General features: G+C 63.5%; 2 protein-coding genes across 3 annotated transcripts; one reads left to right on the top strand and one right to left on the bottom strand.

Moving 5' to 3' along the window:
* The first annotated feature begins 2212 nt into the window (after positions 1-2212).
* APOM (apolipoprotein M) lies at positions 2213-5884 on the top strand. Of its 2 annotated transcripts, none has more exons than XM_075914653.2 (7): positions 2213-2398; positions 2642-2784; positions 3108-3181; positions 4172-4270; positions 4981-5079; positions 5441-5472; positions 5764-5884. In XM_075914653.2, exons 1-6 carry the CDS (start codon positions 2297-2299, stop codon positions 5461-5463), a joined length of 540 nt encoding a protein of 179 aa, XP_075770768.1. In that variant the 5' UTR covers positions 2213-2296; the 3' UTR covers positions 5464-5472; positions 5764-5884. The 2 variants fall into 2 exon arrangements, with proteins under 2 accessions (XP_075770768.1, XP_075770767.1); XM_075914652.2 differs by having other exon boundaries at positions 2215-2398; positions 2630-2784.
* A 372-nt stretch (positions 5885-6256) lies between these two features.
* C19H6orf47 (chromosome 19 C6orf47 homolog) lies at positions 6257-9959 on the bottom strand. The gene is made up of 2 exons (XM_075914651.2): positions 9779-9959; positions 6257-8924 (listed from the first exon to the last, which is right to left on the bottom strand). The coding sequence occupies exon 2, from the start codon at positions 8381-8383 to the stop codon at positions 7760-7762; it is 624 nt and encodes a 207-aa protein (XP_075770766.2). The 5' UTR covers positions 8384-8924; positions 9779-9959; the 3' UTR covers positions 6257-7759.
* Positions 9960-11196: the final 1237 nt, after the last annotated feature.

Below are 11196 nucleotides of genomic sequence, written 5' to 3'. Positions count from 1 at the left end.
CTCCAATTTGTCCAGGTCATTTTGAATTCTGACCCGTCCTCCAAAGCACTCGCCACCCCTCCCAGCTTGGGATCAGCTGCAAATTTAATAAGCATCCTCTCTATGCCGATATCTAAATCGTGGATGAAGATATTGAACAGAGCCGGTCCCAAAACAGACCCCTGCAGAACCCCACTTGTTCGACCTTTCCAGCAGGATTGTGAACCATTAATAACGACTCTCTGGGAACGGTTATCCAGCCAGTTATGTGTAACCCACACACCTAGGCTACGTCTAGAGTGGCATGATTTTCCACAAATGCTTTTAACGGAAAAGTTTTCCATTAAAAGCATTTGCGGAAAAGAGCATCTAGATTGGCACGGACACTTTTCCGCAAAAGCACTTCTTGCGAAAAAGCATCAGTGCCAATCTAGACGTGCTTTTCTACAAAAAAGCCCCGATTGCCATTTTCACGATCTGGGCTTTTTTGCGGAAAACAAATCTGAGCTGTCTACACTGGCCCTTGTGCACAAAAGTTTTGTGTGAAAGGACTTTTGCCCAAATGGGAGCAGCATCGTATTTCCGCAAGAAGCACTGATTTTACAATGAAAAAAGTGAACCCATTATTAAACTGACCAATCAGATTTCGTACAGAAGGTGGGGTGAGGGAGAGGAAAGGAGGGAATAGCTATTTGAGTCAATGAATGGCTAATCAGGGGTGATAAATGGGGAAGCTATCTTTGTAATGGGTACGGCCTTTAGCATCTTTGTTAAGGCCCATTCGTAAAGTGTCAAATTTAAGCATTTAAAGTCTAGGTATGCCACCCCCACCGCTTCTCCCTTAGCCACAAGACTCATCCTATCAAAGAAAGCCGTCAGATTGGTTTGACATGATTTATTCTTTACAAATCCCTGCCGGCTGGTCCCTAGCACCTTATCTTCTAAGTGTTTACAGATGATTTCCTTAATTACTTGTTCCATTATCGTTCCTGGCACAGAAGTGAAACTGACTGGTCTGTGGTTTCCTGGGTTGTTTTTATTGCTCTTTTTATAGATAGGCCCTAGATTTGCCCTTTTCCAGTCTTCTGAAATCTCTCCTGTCTCCCCTGATTTTCCAAAGATCATAGCTAGAGGCTCAGACACCTCCTCTGTCAGCTCCTTGAGAAGTGATGACGTGAATTCCCCCGTCCGACATGTCTGTTGAGGGCAACGCTCCAAGGCGCGAAAGCCCGCGTGGTGGCCATATTGGTTACGGGCACCCACTGGTTACTGGGACTACCTTGCCACCATATTTATGAAGGGCAAATTTTCTCCCCGCCTCATTTTGGTGGCCATTTTGTCCCGTATCCTCAATAGGCATATTCCCCCGGCCGCCATCTGTGCTGTGGGCAATGAGTGGGGTGGGGAGTGCCATGTTATTGTAGGGTCTCCCGAAGCCATTAGGCACACTCGCTCCTGGGTGTGTTATTGTGGGGCCTCGCCAAAACACTCCTGGTCCCAGTTGTGTTCATGTTATTGTAGGGCCGCCAAAAAAATAATGAAACTGCCTAGCACTGGTTGTATTATTATTGTAGGGTCTCCCCAAAATACTAGCGATCCCAGGTATGTGTATGTGATTGCAGGGTGTCCAAAAAAACAGAAATCGTGCCTAGCTCTAGTTATGTTATTGTAGGGTCTCCCCCAAAATACTAGCGGTCCCACGTATGTGTATGTTATTGCAGGGTGTCCAAAAAAACAGAAATCGTGCCTAGCTCTAGTTGTGTTATTGTAGGGTCTCCCCAAAATACTAATAGTCCCTTGTATGTGTTATTTCAGGGTGTCCGAAAAACCAGAAATTGTGCCTAGCTCCGGATATGTTGTTATAGCATCTCCCCAAAATACTAGTGGTCCCCGGTATGTATATGTTATTGCAGGGTGTACAAAAACCAGAACTTCTGCCTAGCTCTAATTATGTTATTGTAGGGTCTTCCCAAAATACTAATAGTCCCTCGTATGTGTATGTTATTGTAGGGTGTCTAAAAAAACCCAGAACTTGTGCCTAGCTCTGGTTCTGTTATTGTAGGGTCTCCCCAAAACACTAGTGGGCCCAGTTGTGTTTCTGTCATTGCCGGGCCCCCCAGAAAACAGCGAGGCGGCCTGGCGCTCGGTGGGCTGCCCTGTTGACCACAGAGATGGTCCCGCCCCCGCTCAGTGGTCCTAGGGCGACGCCCACTCGCGCTAGACTCTGGACTCCGGCAAGTTAACGATTAACGGGGGGCGAAGGTGAGCCGGCCGGAGGGACGAGGGACAGACGGCGGGAACCTGGCCCCTACCTACCATGCTCCAGCGCACCTGGTCCTACCTGCTGTACCTCTACGGGGCCCTGATCGGCGCCCTGACCCCCTGCACCCCCCCTGCCCCACTGCCAGCTAGCGACCAGGTAGCCGGGCCCAGGATCGGGGGGGTCCCCAAGGGCGGGGGCCGGGGGCTCACGGGAAGGGTGGGGCTTGGCATGAGCCCCCCGGAGATGGGCGTAGGGATGCCAGGGGGCACAGAAGGGGATGAGGTCCCCCTGCCTGGAATTGGGTGTCTGTGGGTGGGGGGCACGGAGGGGGGTGAGGCAGGAGTGTGCACGGGGGGGGGGTCTCTGCAGCGCCCTGACCCCCCGCAGTTCCCCCGGCAGTACCTGGGCACCTGGCACTTCATCGCCGCAGCCGCCTCCGCCCCCAGGGACCTGGAGACCTTCGCCGGCATCGACAGCTCCGTCTTCCACATGGGGCGGGGCCCCCAGCCCCAGCGCCTGCAGCTCCGCGCCGCCCTCCGCCTGTGAGTAGGGCCCAGCCCCGGGGCCACCCACTGGACCGGACTCACGCGCAGGCTCCAGGGCTCCGGCCCCGGCAGGGTCAGGAAGGAATCGCCCACGGGGACGGTTTTCCTCCCTCCCGGGGGTGGCCCTGGCCGGACGTGGGGCAGGGAAGGGGCCGGCATCCCAAAGGGGGGTCCCCAAAACGGTCCCCAGCCCCGCCCTCTGCAGCCGTGGGGCTCTGGGTGCGGCTCTCCCAGTTCTGGGACGCTGCCCCTTCCCCACAGCCCCCCCCGCCCAGCTCCCCAGGGGGCCTCCAGCTGAACCCCCCATCTCCCCACCGCAGGAAGTCCGGGCGCTGCATGCCCCGATCATGGATTTACCTGCTTCACCAGGGGAGCACATGCCTGGCCACGGAAGGTGAGTCCTGCCCCTCACTCCCGCCCCACAGCCCCTCGTCCCTGCCAGTGCCCCTCACTCCCGCCCCACAGCCCCTGCCCTGCCAGTGCCCCTCACTCCCGCCCCACAGCCCCTTGTCCCTGCCCCCCAGCCCTGCCGGTGCCCCTCACTCCCGCCCCACAGCCCCACCCCCCAGCCCTGCCGGTGCCCCTCACTCCCGCCCCACAGCCCCTCGTCCCTGCCCCCCAGCCCTGCCGGTGCCCCTCACTCCCGCCCCACAGCCCCTGCCCTGCCAGTGCCCCTCACTCCCGCCCCACAGCCCCAGCCCTGCCGGTGCCCCTCACTCCTGCCCCACAGCCCCTGCCCTGCCAGTGCCCCTCACTCCCGCCCCACAGCCCCTCGTCCCTGCCCCCCAGCCCTGCCGGTGCCCCTCACTCCCACCCCACAGCCCCTCGTCCCTGCCCCCCAGCCCTGCCGGTGCCCCTCACTCCCGCCCCACAGCCCCTCGTCCCTGCCCCCCAGCCCTGCCGGTGCCCCTCACTCCCACCCCACAGCCCCTGCCCTGCCAGTGCCCCTCACTCCCGCCCCACAGCCCCTGCCCTGCCAGTGCCCCTCACTCCCGCCCCACAGCCCCACCCCCCAGCCCTGCCGGTGCCCCTCACTCCTACCCCACAGCTCCTGCCCCCCCCAGCCCTGTCAGTGCCCCTCACTCCCACCCCCTAGCCCTGCCCCCAGCCATGTCAGTGCCCTTCACCTCTGCCCCACAGCCCCATCCCTCAGCCCTGCTGGTGCCCCTCACTCCCACCCCACAGCCCCTGCCCTGCCAGTGCCCCTTACTCCCGCCCCACAGCCCCACCCCCCAGCCCTGCCGGTGCCCCTCACTGCTGCCCCACAGCCCCACCCCTCAGCCCTGCCGGTGCCCCTCACTCCTACCCCACAACCCCTGCCCCCCAGCCCTGCCGGTGCCCCTCACTCCCGCCCCCCAGCCCCTGGCTGTCTCTCCCGTCGCAGGCCGGCCGGGGATGAGGACTGAGCTGTTCTCCAGCAAGTGCCCAGACACCATCATCGTCCAGGAGAGTGACAGGGACTATCGGAGGCTCCTGCTGTACTGTGAGTGGCTCCCAGATGCCTGGGCTCTCGGCCGGCGCTGGGAGGGGAGCGGTGCCCAGTGGTTAGAGCAGGGGGGTGGGAGCCGGGACTCCTGGGCTCTCGGCCAGCGCTGGGAGGGGAGCGGTGCCCAGTGGTTAGAGCAGGGGGGTGGGAGCCGGGACTCCTGGGCTCTCAGCCGGCGCTGGGAGGGGAGTGGTGCCCAGTGGTTAGAGCAGGGGGGTGGGAGCCGGGACTCCTGGGCTCTCGGCTGGCAATGGGAGGGGAGCGGTGCCCAGTGGTTAGAGCAGGGGGGTGGGAGCCGGGACTCCTGGGCTCTCGGCCGGCGCTGGGAGGGGAGTGATGCCCAGTGGTTAGAACAGGGGGGGGTGGGAGCTGGGACTCCTGGGCTCTCGGCCGGCGCTGGGAAGGGAGCGGTGCCCAGTGGTTAGAACAGGGGGGGGTGGGAGCTGGGACTCCTGGGCTCTCGGCCGGCGCTGGGAGGGGAGTGGTGCCCAGTGGTTAGAGCAGGGGGGTGGGAGCCGGGACTCCTGGGCTCTCGGCTGGCAATGGGAGGGGAGCGGTGCCCAGTGGTTAGAGCAGGGGGGTGGGAGCCGGGACTCCTGGGCTCTCGGCCGGCGCTGGGAGGGGAGTGGTGCCCAGTGGTTAGAGCAGGGGCTGGGAGCCCGGATTCTCTGCGGGCTCTGAGGTGTCTCCGTCCCCCCCCCCCCCAGCGCGCACCCCTCACCTGGCTGACGACTGCATCGAGGATTTCAGGGACCAAGCCTACTGCCTGGACATGGAGGAATTTCTGCTTGTCCCCCGCAGCCGAGGTAGTGTGGGGAGCTGGGGCTCCCCCTGTAGCTTTGGGGGGAGGTGCAGGGGGGCAGATTTGGGGGACAGGGCTGAGGGAGGTTTGGGGGGAGAGGCGGTGGGAAGGGTGGTTGGGGGCAGGTTGGGGGATGGGACAGTGGGGAGGGAGGAGAATTGGGAGGATGGGGCGGTGGGGAGTGTGGTTGGGGGCAGGTTGGGGAACGGGGCAGTGGGGGGGTGTTAGGGCAGGTGTTGGGGAGACGGGCTGATCTGGGGTCCTGGCAGAGGCCTGGGAGGTAGGATATTGGTGGGGATCCTGGAGGCACGACCCCGCCCCCAAAACTCTTCCCCCTCTAACCCGCTGCCTCTTCTGCCCCCCAGACACCTGCCAGCTGCAAGACTGACCCCGCCAGGTGAGCCGACCCCCGAACGTCACCCCTGGGAACCAAGTGCACCAGGTCCCCCCCCCCCCCCCGATTTTCCTCCTGCCCTCGCCAGCCTGGACAACCTTTGGAGCCCAATCTCCCAGCTCCCAGCAGGAGGGGCTAAAGATGGGGGGCAGATCTCAGGGGTCTCCCCGCCCCCAGCACAAGGGGGGTTCCCGGGACCGGGGTTCCCATCAGACGCTGAAACTGACGCTGTTTGGCAGCTCAGCCGGTTTCTCCATCTCAGGCCTTTCTCTGTGTCTTTCCCTGCCCCCCCAGCTCCCGCGACGCCCCCTGGAAACAGCCCCCCGAAGACGGGCTGGGCGGCTTGTTTGCCTGGAAGAAGAAACCCCATTTCCACTGAGCCTGTCAAATAAATCTCAGCCCCTCCCCCCCGGAACCTGTCCCCCCGTGCACGGACTTGTGGGGAGCCCACCGCTGGGCTGGTAGGGGCTGGGGGCCGGGAGTGAGGGGCACCGGCAGGGCTGGGGGGCAGGGGCTGCAGGGGAGAGTGAGGGGCACCAGCAGCGTTGGGGGGCAGGGTCAGATCCTTACTGAAAGAAAATCTTTCCCCTGTGACACTGGGAAATTTGCGTCTCCCTTTGGGCCTCAGTTTCCCCGTGGTGAAATGGGCCGGGCTTTGGGGAGCCCATGGACACCCCAGAGCAGGGTCTGGTGCGACAGGGACCCAGCCCCGGGGGGTGTCCGTCCACTCGGGCAGGCCCACAGACTCGGGGCCGCGTAAGAAATTCGTCCAGGCCGCCAGCCGGGCCGTGGTCCAAGGTTCTGTTTTATTTAAATACGAGGCAGGTTTAAAAGCCAGCGCCGGAGCCGGGCTCTGGAATCGGCGCCCGAGCGCTGGGCGGATGGATCCACAGGTTAAGGTCACAGGTCCCCGCACTGCGGCAGGGCGGAGCGAACCCCCAGGGGCACCCCGCCTCTTGCCCCCCCGGCGAATCCAGCCCCACAGACGGGATGGGGGGTGACGAGTCGGGACTGAGGGCAGGAGGGGGTACGCCACACCCGGTGGGTCAACTACAAGGACTTCTCAACTCGTCTCCTTTCAGGGCTGTTCTAGAGCCGCCATGTTCTAGATCGGGGGGATCCGGAGCGGGCCAGGAAGAGAGCAGGCGACCACTCCGGGGTGGGGTGGCGTGGGCCTGTCCTGAGGCGGGGGGAGTTTCGGGGGGCAGTTCTGAAATCCGGTGGAAGAGCAGGGACGCTGGGAACGCTCTTCTAGAGCGCACAGGAGATGGCCACTTGCCCGAGGCGGCTTCTAGGCCCTTTCTGGGCCGGGCCTGTTCTAGATTTTCACACGAGGGGAACATGGTTCTGGATCGTGGCCTAGAGCACGGTCTAGATCACGGGGGGGGGGACGCGGCACCTCTAGATTGCAGCCGGATGAGAGCGGGTTCAGTCTAGACTGCAGAGCGAAGGGAGGGGCTGCTGGTGAGTCGTCCCGAGAGGACGGAGAGCCCCCCCCAGGACAGGCGGCTCGCTCTGGATTGTTCTAGACTCCCCCCCCCCCCCGGGGCTTTGTTCTAGAGCTTGTGTGGATGGCTGAAGGCAGAGGGGGAGACCGGGCGCCCGTTCCAGGCGAGAGCAGGGGGGGGTTCTAGACCTCGCCTCTCCGCGAGGTTCCCCCTCCCATCCCCTTATTGCTATTCTCAGACCCCGCCCCCAGACTGGACGTTATTGCTGTGACGACCCCTCCCCCGAAAACCCGGATCCGTCCCCAATCCAGGAGTCTCCCTCCCTGCCCCTCAGCTGAGCTAAAGCTTCCCCTGGGTTCTGACCCACTGGATTCCCCCCCCCCCCCCCCGGTGGTCCCATTTCCCCTCCCTGCCCAGGGGCGGTTCCCATTGGTTCCTCCCCCTCTAGTGGTTCTGACCAGCCCCCCACTGCCTGAGGGGTGGAGTCCAAGGGGGCGGGGTTCGATCCTGGGGCCACCCCCTCCTGCTGGGAGGGGGTAGAGTCTCGTCTGTGGGGGCGGAGCTCAGTCCTGGGGCTGCCCCTTTGTGCTGGGCGGGTGGAGTCTCATCTGTGGGGGCGGGGCTCGGTCCTGGGACCACCCCCTCTTGCTGGAGGGGTGGAGTCTTGTCCATGTGGGCGGAGCTTGGTCCTGGAGCTGCCCTCTTGTGGGGGGAGGGGTCTCATCCATGTGGGCGGAGCTCAGTCCTGGGGCCGCCCCCCTCATGCTGGAGGGGTGGAGTCTCGTCCATGTGGGCGGAGCTGGTTCCTGGCCCGCAGCTGCTCAGTGGGCGGGGCGGGACGCTCACGCCGTCCTGTCTGCCCCTGCCCCGCCGCCGGGGTCCGCCCCCCCCAGGTCGTCCCCGCTCGCCGCCGCGTCGTCCTCCTCCTCCTCCTCCTCCTCGGCCGCGGCCTGGACGCTCACGCACAGCACCAGGGCCTGCAGGAAGCCGTAGAGGCAGGCGAAGTGCAGCAGGTACTGCTGGACCAGCCAGAGGGCCAGGTGCATCCCCGAGGCGGTGACCAGGAAGGCGGCCAGGCCGTGCAGCCAGACTTTGAGGGGCCCCCGGAAGCCCGCGATGTCCAGCAGCAGCCGGAAGGCCGGGGCGCAGGCGCAGAGCAGGGTCACCACGCAGAGGTCGAAGAGGTGCCGGGCGAAGTTGAAACAGATCTGGAAATGCTCCGGGTTATCGGCCGGCGGCGGGCGGGGGGACAGGTACGGGGGCACCCGGGAGACGCCGGAGAAGAAGCCCTCGCCCGCCGCGGGGCCCGGCTCGCCGGCGCGGCCCCATCCGATCAGCGCCAGGAGGCGCCGGGCGCCCCACCACCGGGAGGTCGGGGGGCCCTCTGTCCCCTCGCCCTCCCGCCCCGCCCCGCGCCCCCACCCGCGGAGTTTGGTCAGCCAGGCCTTGGCTCTGTGGAGCGGCATGGGGCAAGAATCCGGAATAAACTCAGCGCGGGGGAGACGGGGAAAACGGGGGGAGACAGAGCCAGGCTTTGCGGGGCGACTCGCCGGCTCCCTGCGACTCCAACCGCGCTCCCAACAGCGCCGGCCTCCCCGAGATTCTCTCCGGGTAGTTCAGGGACCCACCACTGCCAGGAATTCCCTACGTGGCGATTTCAGTCCCCGCTGTCACCCCCAGATCCAAAGCTTTGTACTTGTCCTGCCCTCAGCCGTCTCCTTCACCCCGAAATACTGATCCCTCAGCCAGTCGGGCCGTGCGTGGTCCTCCGCCGGCGTCAGAAACCCCGAAACGCCCCCGAGTTGGATCCACTGAAAATGGTGCAAATTCACCCCAAAATTCTGCTCTCCGGAAGCTGGCTCAATCCAGCCGGCGGGAAAAATACTGAATCATCTGTTTCTCCGGCGGCTTGACCTCGGATGCTTGACCCCGCGAAAGAGACAGCCGCTGGGTTGTTTCCGTCTCACGGCCTCGGGGGGCTGGGTCACCCCAATATCTATAGTCTCCCTGAAACAGACAAACCCTTGTTAGGATCCCAGGCTTAGTTCACCCCCAAAGGGGAGTCCTTCGTACTAGCCTGAGTCTCCTCCCAGCAAAATAAGGCACCCCCCCCCCAATACTGCACCCCTGGAAACAGACACGTCCTTAAGGGCCGATTGCAGCAGGGGGCGTGCGCCCCGAGATTTTTATCCCGATTCTGAACTGTGAAATTCTTTTGCCCTTCACATTGTTCTGCTGGCTCTCAGGATCGCAGGAAGCCTCACCCCCTCCCGACACACCCTCGCCGGTTCGTTTCACCCCCACACTGGCACCCTCCCAAGCCCTGCCCCCCAAATCCAGCAATCCTCGTTGGTTGGTGTCACGCAGCTTCAGCCCCCCGACGTGGCCAAGTCCCTTTTAAGCGGGGCCCCTAACACGGCCCTTTTCGCCGTGCTGCTGGCAGCAGGCGCCCCAAAAACCAAACGGTCAGTGAGGCTGCTGGGGGGGGACACCCTAAAAAACTCAAGCAGGCCCTGAAATACTTTATCCACCCATGTTGGTGGGGGGCGGGGGGGCAAAACGCCAGGGGGCTAATGCTGCCAGGACACAGGGGGACAACAGAGATTTGCACCCCAAAACAATGCCACGAACAGCCAGCCAAGCCCCCCTGCTGGACACCCCCAAAACAGTGATCCCCGAAACCCCCCTCCCGTTCATTCACACACACTATTGGGTGCACCCCAAAAAGCCCTGCCCCCCGCACCCCACCAAGCTGCTGAATGCCCCCCCAAACTTTCAGAGCTGGGGGAGGCAAGTGCCCCTCCCAAATCCCCCCCCAACCAGGCCCAGGTTAATCCCCCCCCACTTTTCACCTCTCTGACCTGGGGCTCGCGCTGCAGGGGGGTCCCCCGTCCGGCCCCCCAAGCACTCGGCGTGGGGGGAGGGAGGATCTGGGGGGCGCCGGAGCCGGGAGCGTGGCAGCGGGGCAGGCTGCGAGCCCAGCCCTAGATGGGAAAAATCCCCGCAGCTGGGTCGGGTTTCAGGAAAGACGGGATTGGAGGCAGGGACCGCCCGGCCGGGGTGGGGCCTCTGGGGAGGGGGCGGGGCCCGGACGCCTGGGTCCTCTCCCTGCCTCGGGCCGGGCAGCGAGGGGTAGTGGTTAGAGCAAGGGGGCGGGGGGGGGGGGAGCCAGCACGCCTGGGTTTTCTCGTAGCTCCGGGAGGGAAGTAGGGGCTAGTGGTTACAGCAGGGGGAGCTGGGACTCCTGGTTTCCACCCCTGCCTCTGGAAGGGCAGTGGGGGCTAGTGGTTAGAGCTGGGGAGGCCGGGTGCCAGGATGCCTGGGTTTTCCCCTAGCTCCGGAAGAAGAGTGCGGGCTAGTGGTTAGAGCAGGCGGGCTAGCAGCCATTACGCCTGGCTTCCACCCCTGCCTCTGGAAGGGCAGTCGGGGCTAGTGGTTAGAGCTGGGGAGGCCGGGTGCCAGGATGCCTGGGTTTTCCCCTAGCTCCGGAAGAAGAGTGCGGGCTAGTGGTTAGAGCAGGCGGGCTGGCAGCCATTACGCCTGGCTTCCACCCCTGCCTCTGGAAGGGCAGTGGGAACTAGTGGTTAGAGCAGGAAAGGCAGGGTGCCAGGACTCCTGGATTTCCCCCTGGCTCTGGGAGGGGAGTGGGGGCTAGTGGTTAGAGCAGGGGGCTGGGAGCCAGGACTCCTGGGTTCTCTCCCAAGCTCTGGAAGGGAGTGGGGGCTAGTGGTTAGAGCAGGAAAGGCAGAGTGCCAGGACTCCTGGATTTCCCCCTGGCTCTGGAAGGGGGTGGGGACTAGTGGTTAGAACAGGAAAGGCAGGGTGCCAGGACTCCTGAATTTCCCCCTGGCTCTGGAAGGGCAGTGCGGGCTAGTGGTTAGAGCAAGAGGGCTGGGAGCCAGGACTCCTGGGTTCTCTCCCAAGCTCTGGAAGGGCAGTGCGGGCTAGTGGTTAGAGCAGGAAAGGCAGGGTGCCAGGACTCCTGGATTTCCCCCTGGCTCTGGAAGGGCAGTGCGGGCTAGTGGTTAGAGCAGGAAAGGCAGGGTGCCAGGATTCCTGGGTTCTCTCCCAAGCTCTGGAAGGGCAGTGCGGGCTAGTGGTTAGAGCAGGAAAGGCAGGGTGCCAGGACTCCTGGATTTCCCCCTGGCTCTGGAAGGGCAGTGCTGGTTAGTGGTTAGAGCAAGAGGGCTGGGAGCCAGGACTCCTGGGTTCTCTCCCAAGCTCTGGGACAGAGCCGACCCTACAATAACATCAGAACTGGGCTCAGCAACGAAGGAGT

The sequence above is a fragment of the Pelodiscus sinensis genome, chromosome 19 (genome assembly GCF_052426305.1).
Source record: "Pelodiscus sinensis isolate ZL-2025 chromosome 19, ASM5242630v1, whole genome shotgun sequence".
In the NCBI taxonomy this organism is placed as follows: Eukaryota; Metazoa; Chordata; order Testudines; family Trionychidae; genus Pelodiscus; species Pelodiscus sinensis.
This window is presented reverse-complemented; position numbering and strand designations above follow the sequence as displayed.

Bases quoted from the DNA above. Each gene is read 5' to 3' on its own strand.
- C19H6orf47 (XM_075914651.2), bottom strand. From the start codon at position 8,383: ATGCCGCTCCACAGAGCCAAGGCCTGGCTGACCAAACTCCGCGGGTGG.
- APOM (XM_075914652.2), top strand. From the start codon at position 2,297: ATGCTCCAGCGCACCTGGTCCTACCTGCTGTACCTCTACGGGGCCCTG. The intron at 4,271-4,980 runs GTGAGTGGCTCC...CCCCCCCCCCAG, and splicing joins TCGGAGGCTCCTGCTGTACT to CGCGCACCCCTCACCTGGCT. The intron at 5,080-5,440 runs GTAGTGTGGGGA...TCTGCCCCCCAG, and splicing joins GCTTGTCCCCCGCAGCCGAG to ACACCTGCCAGCTGCAAGAC.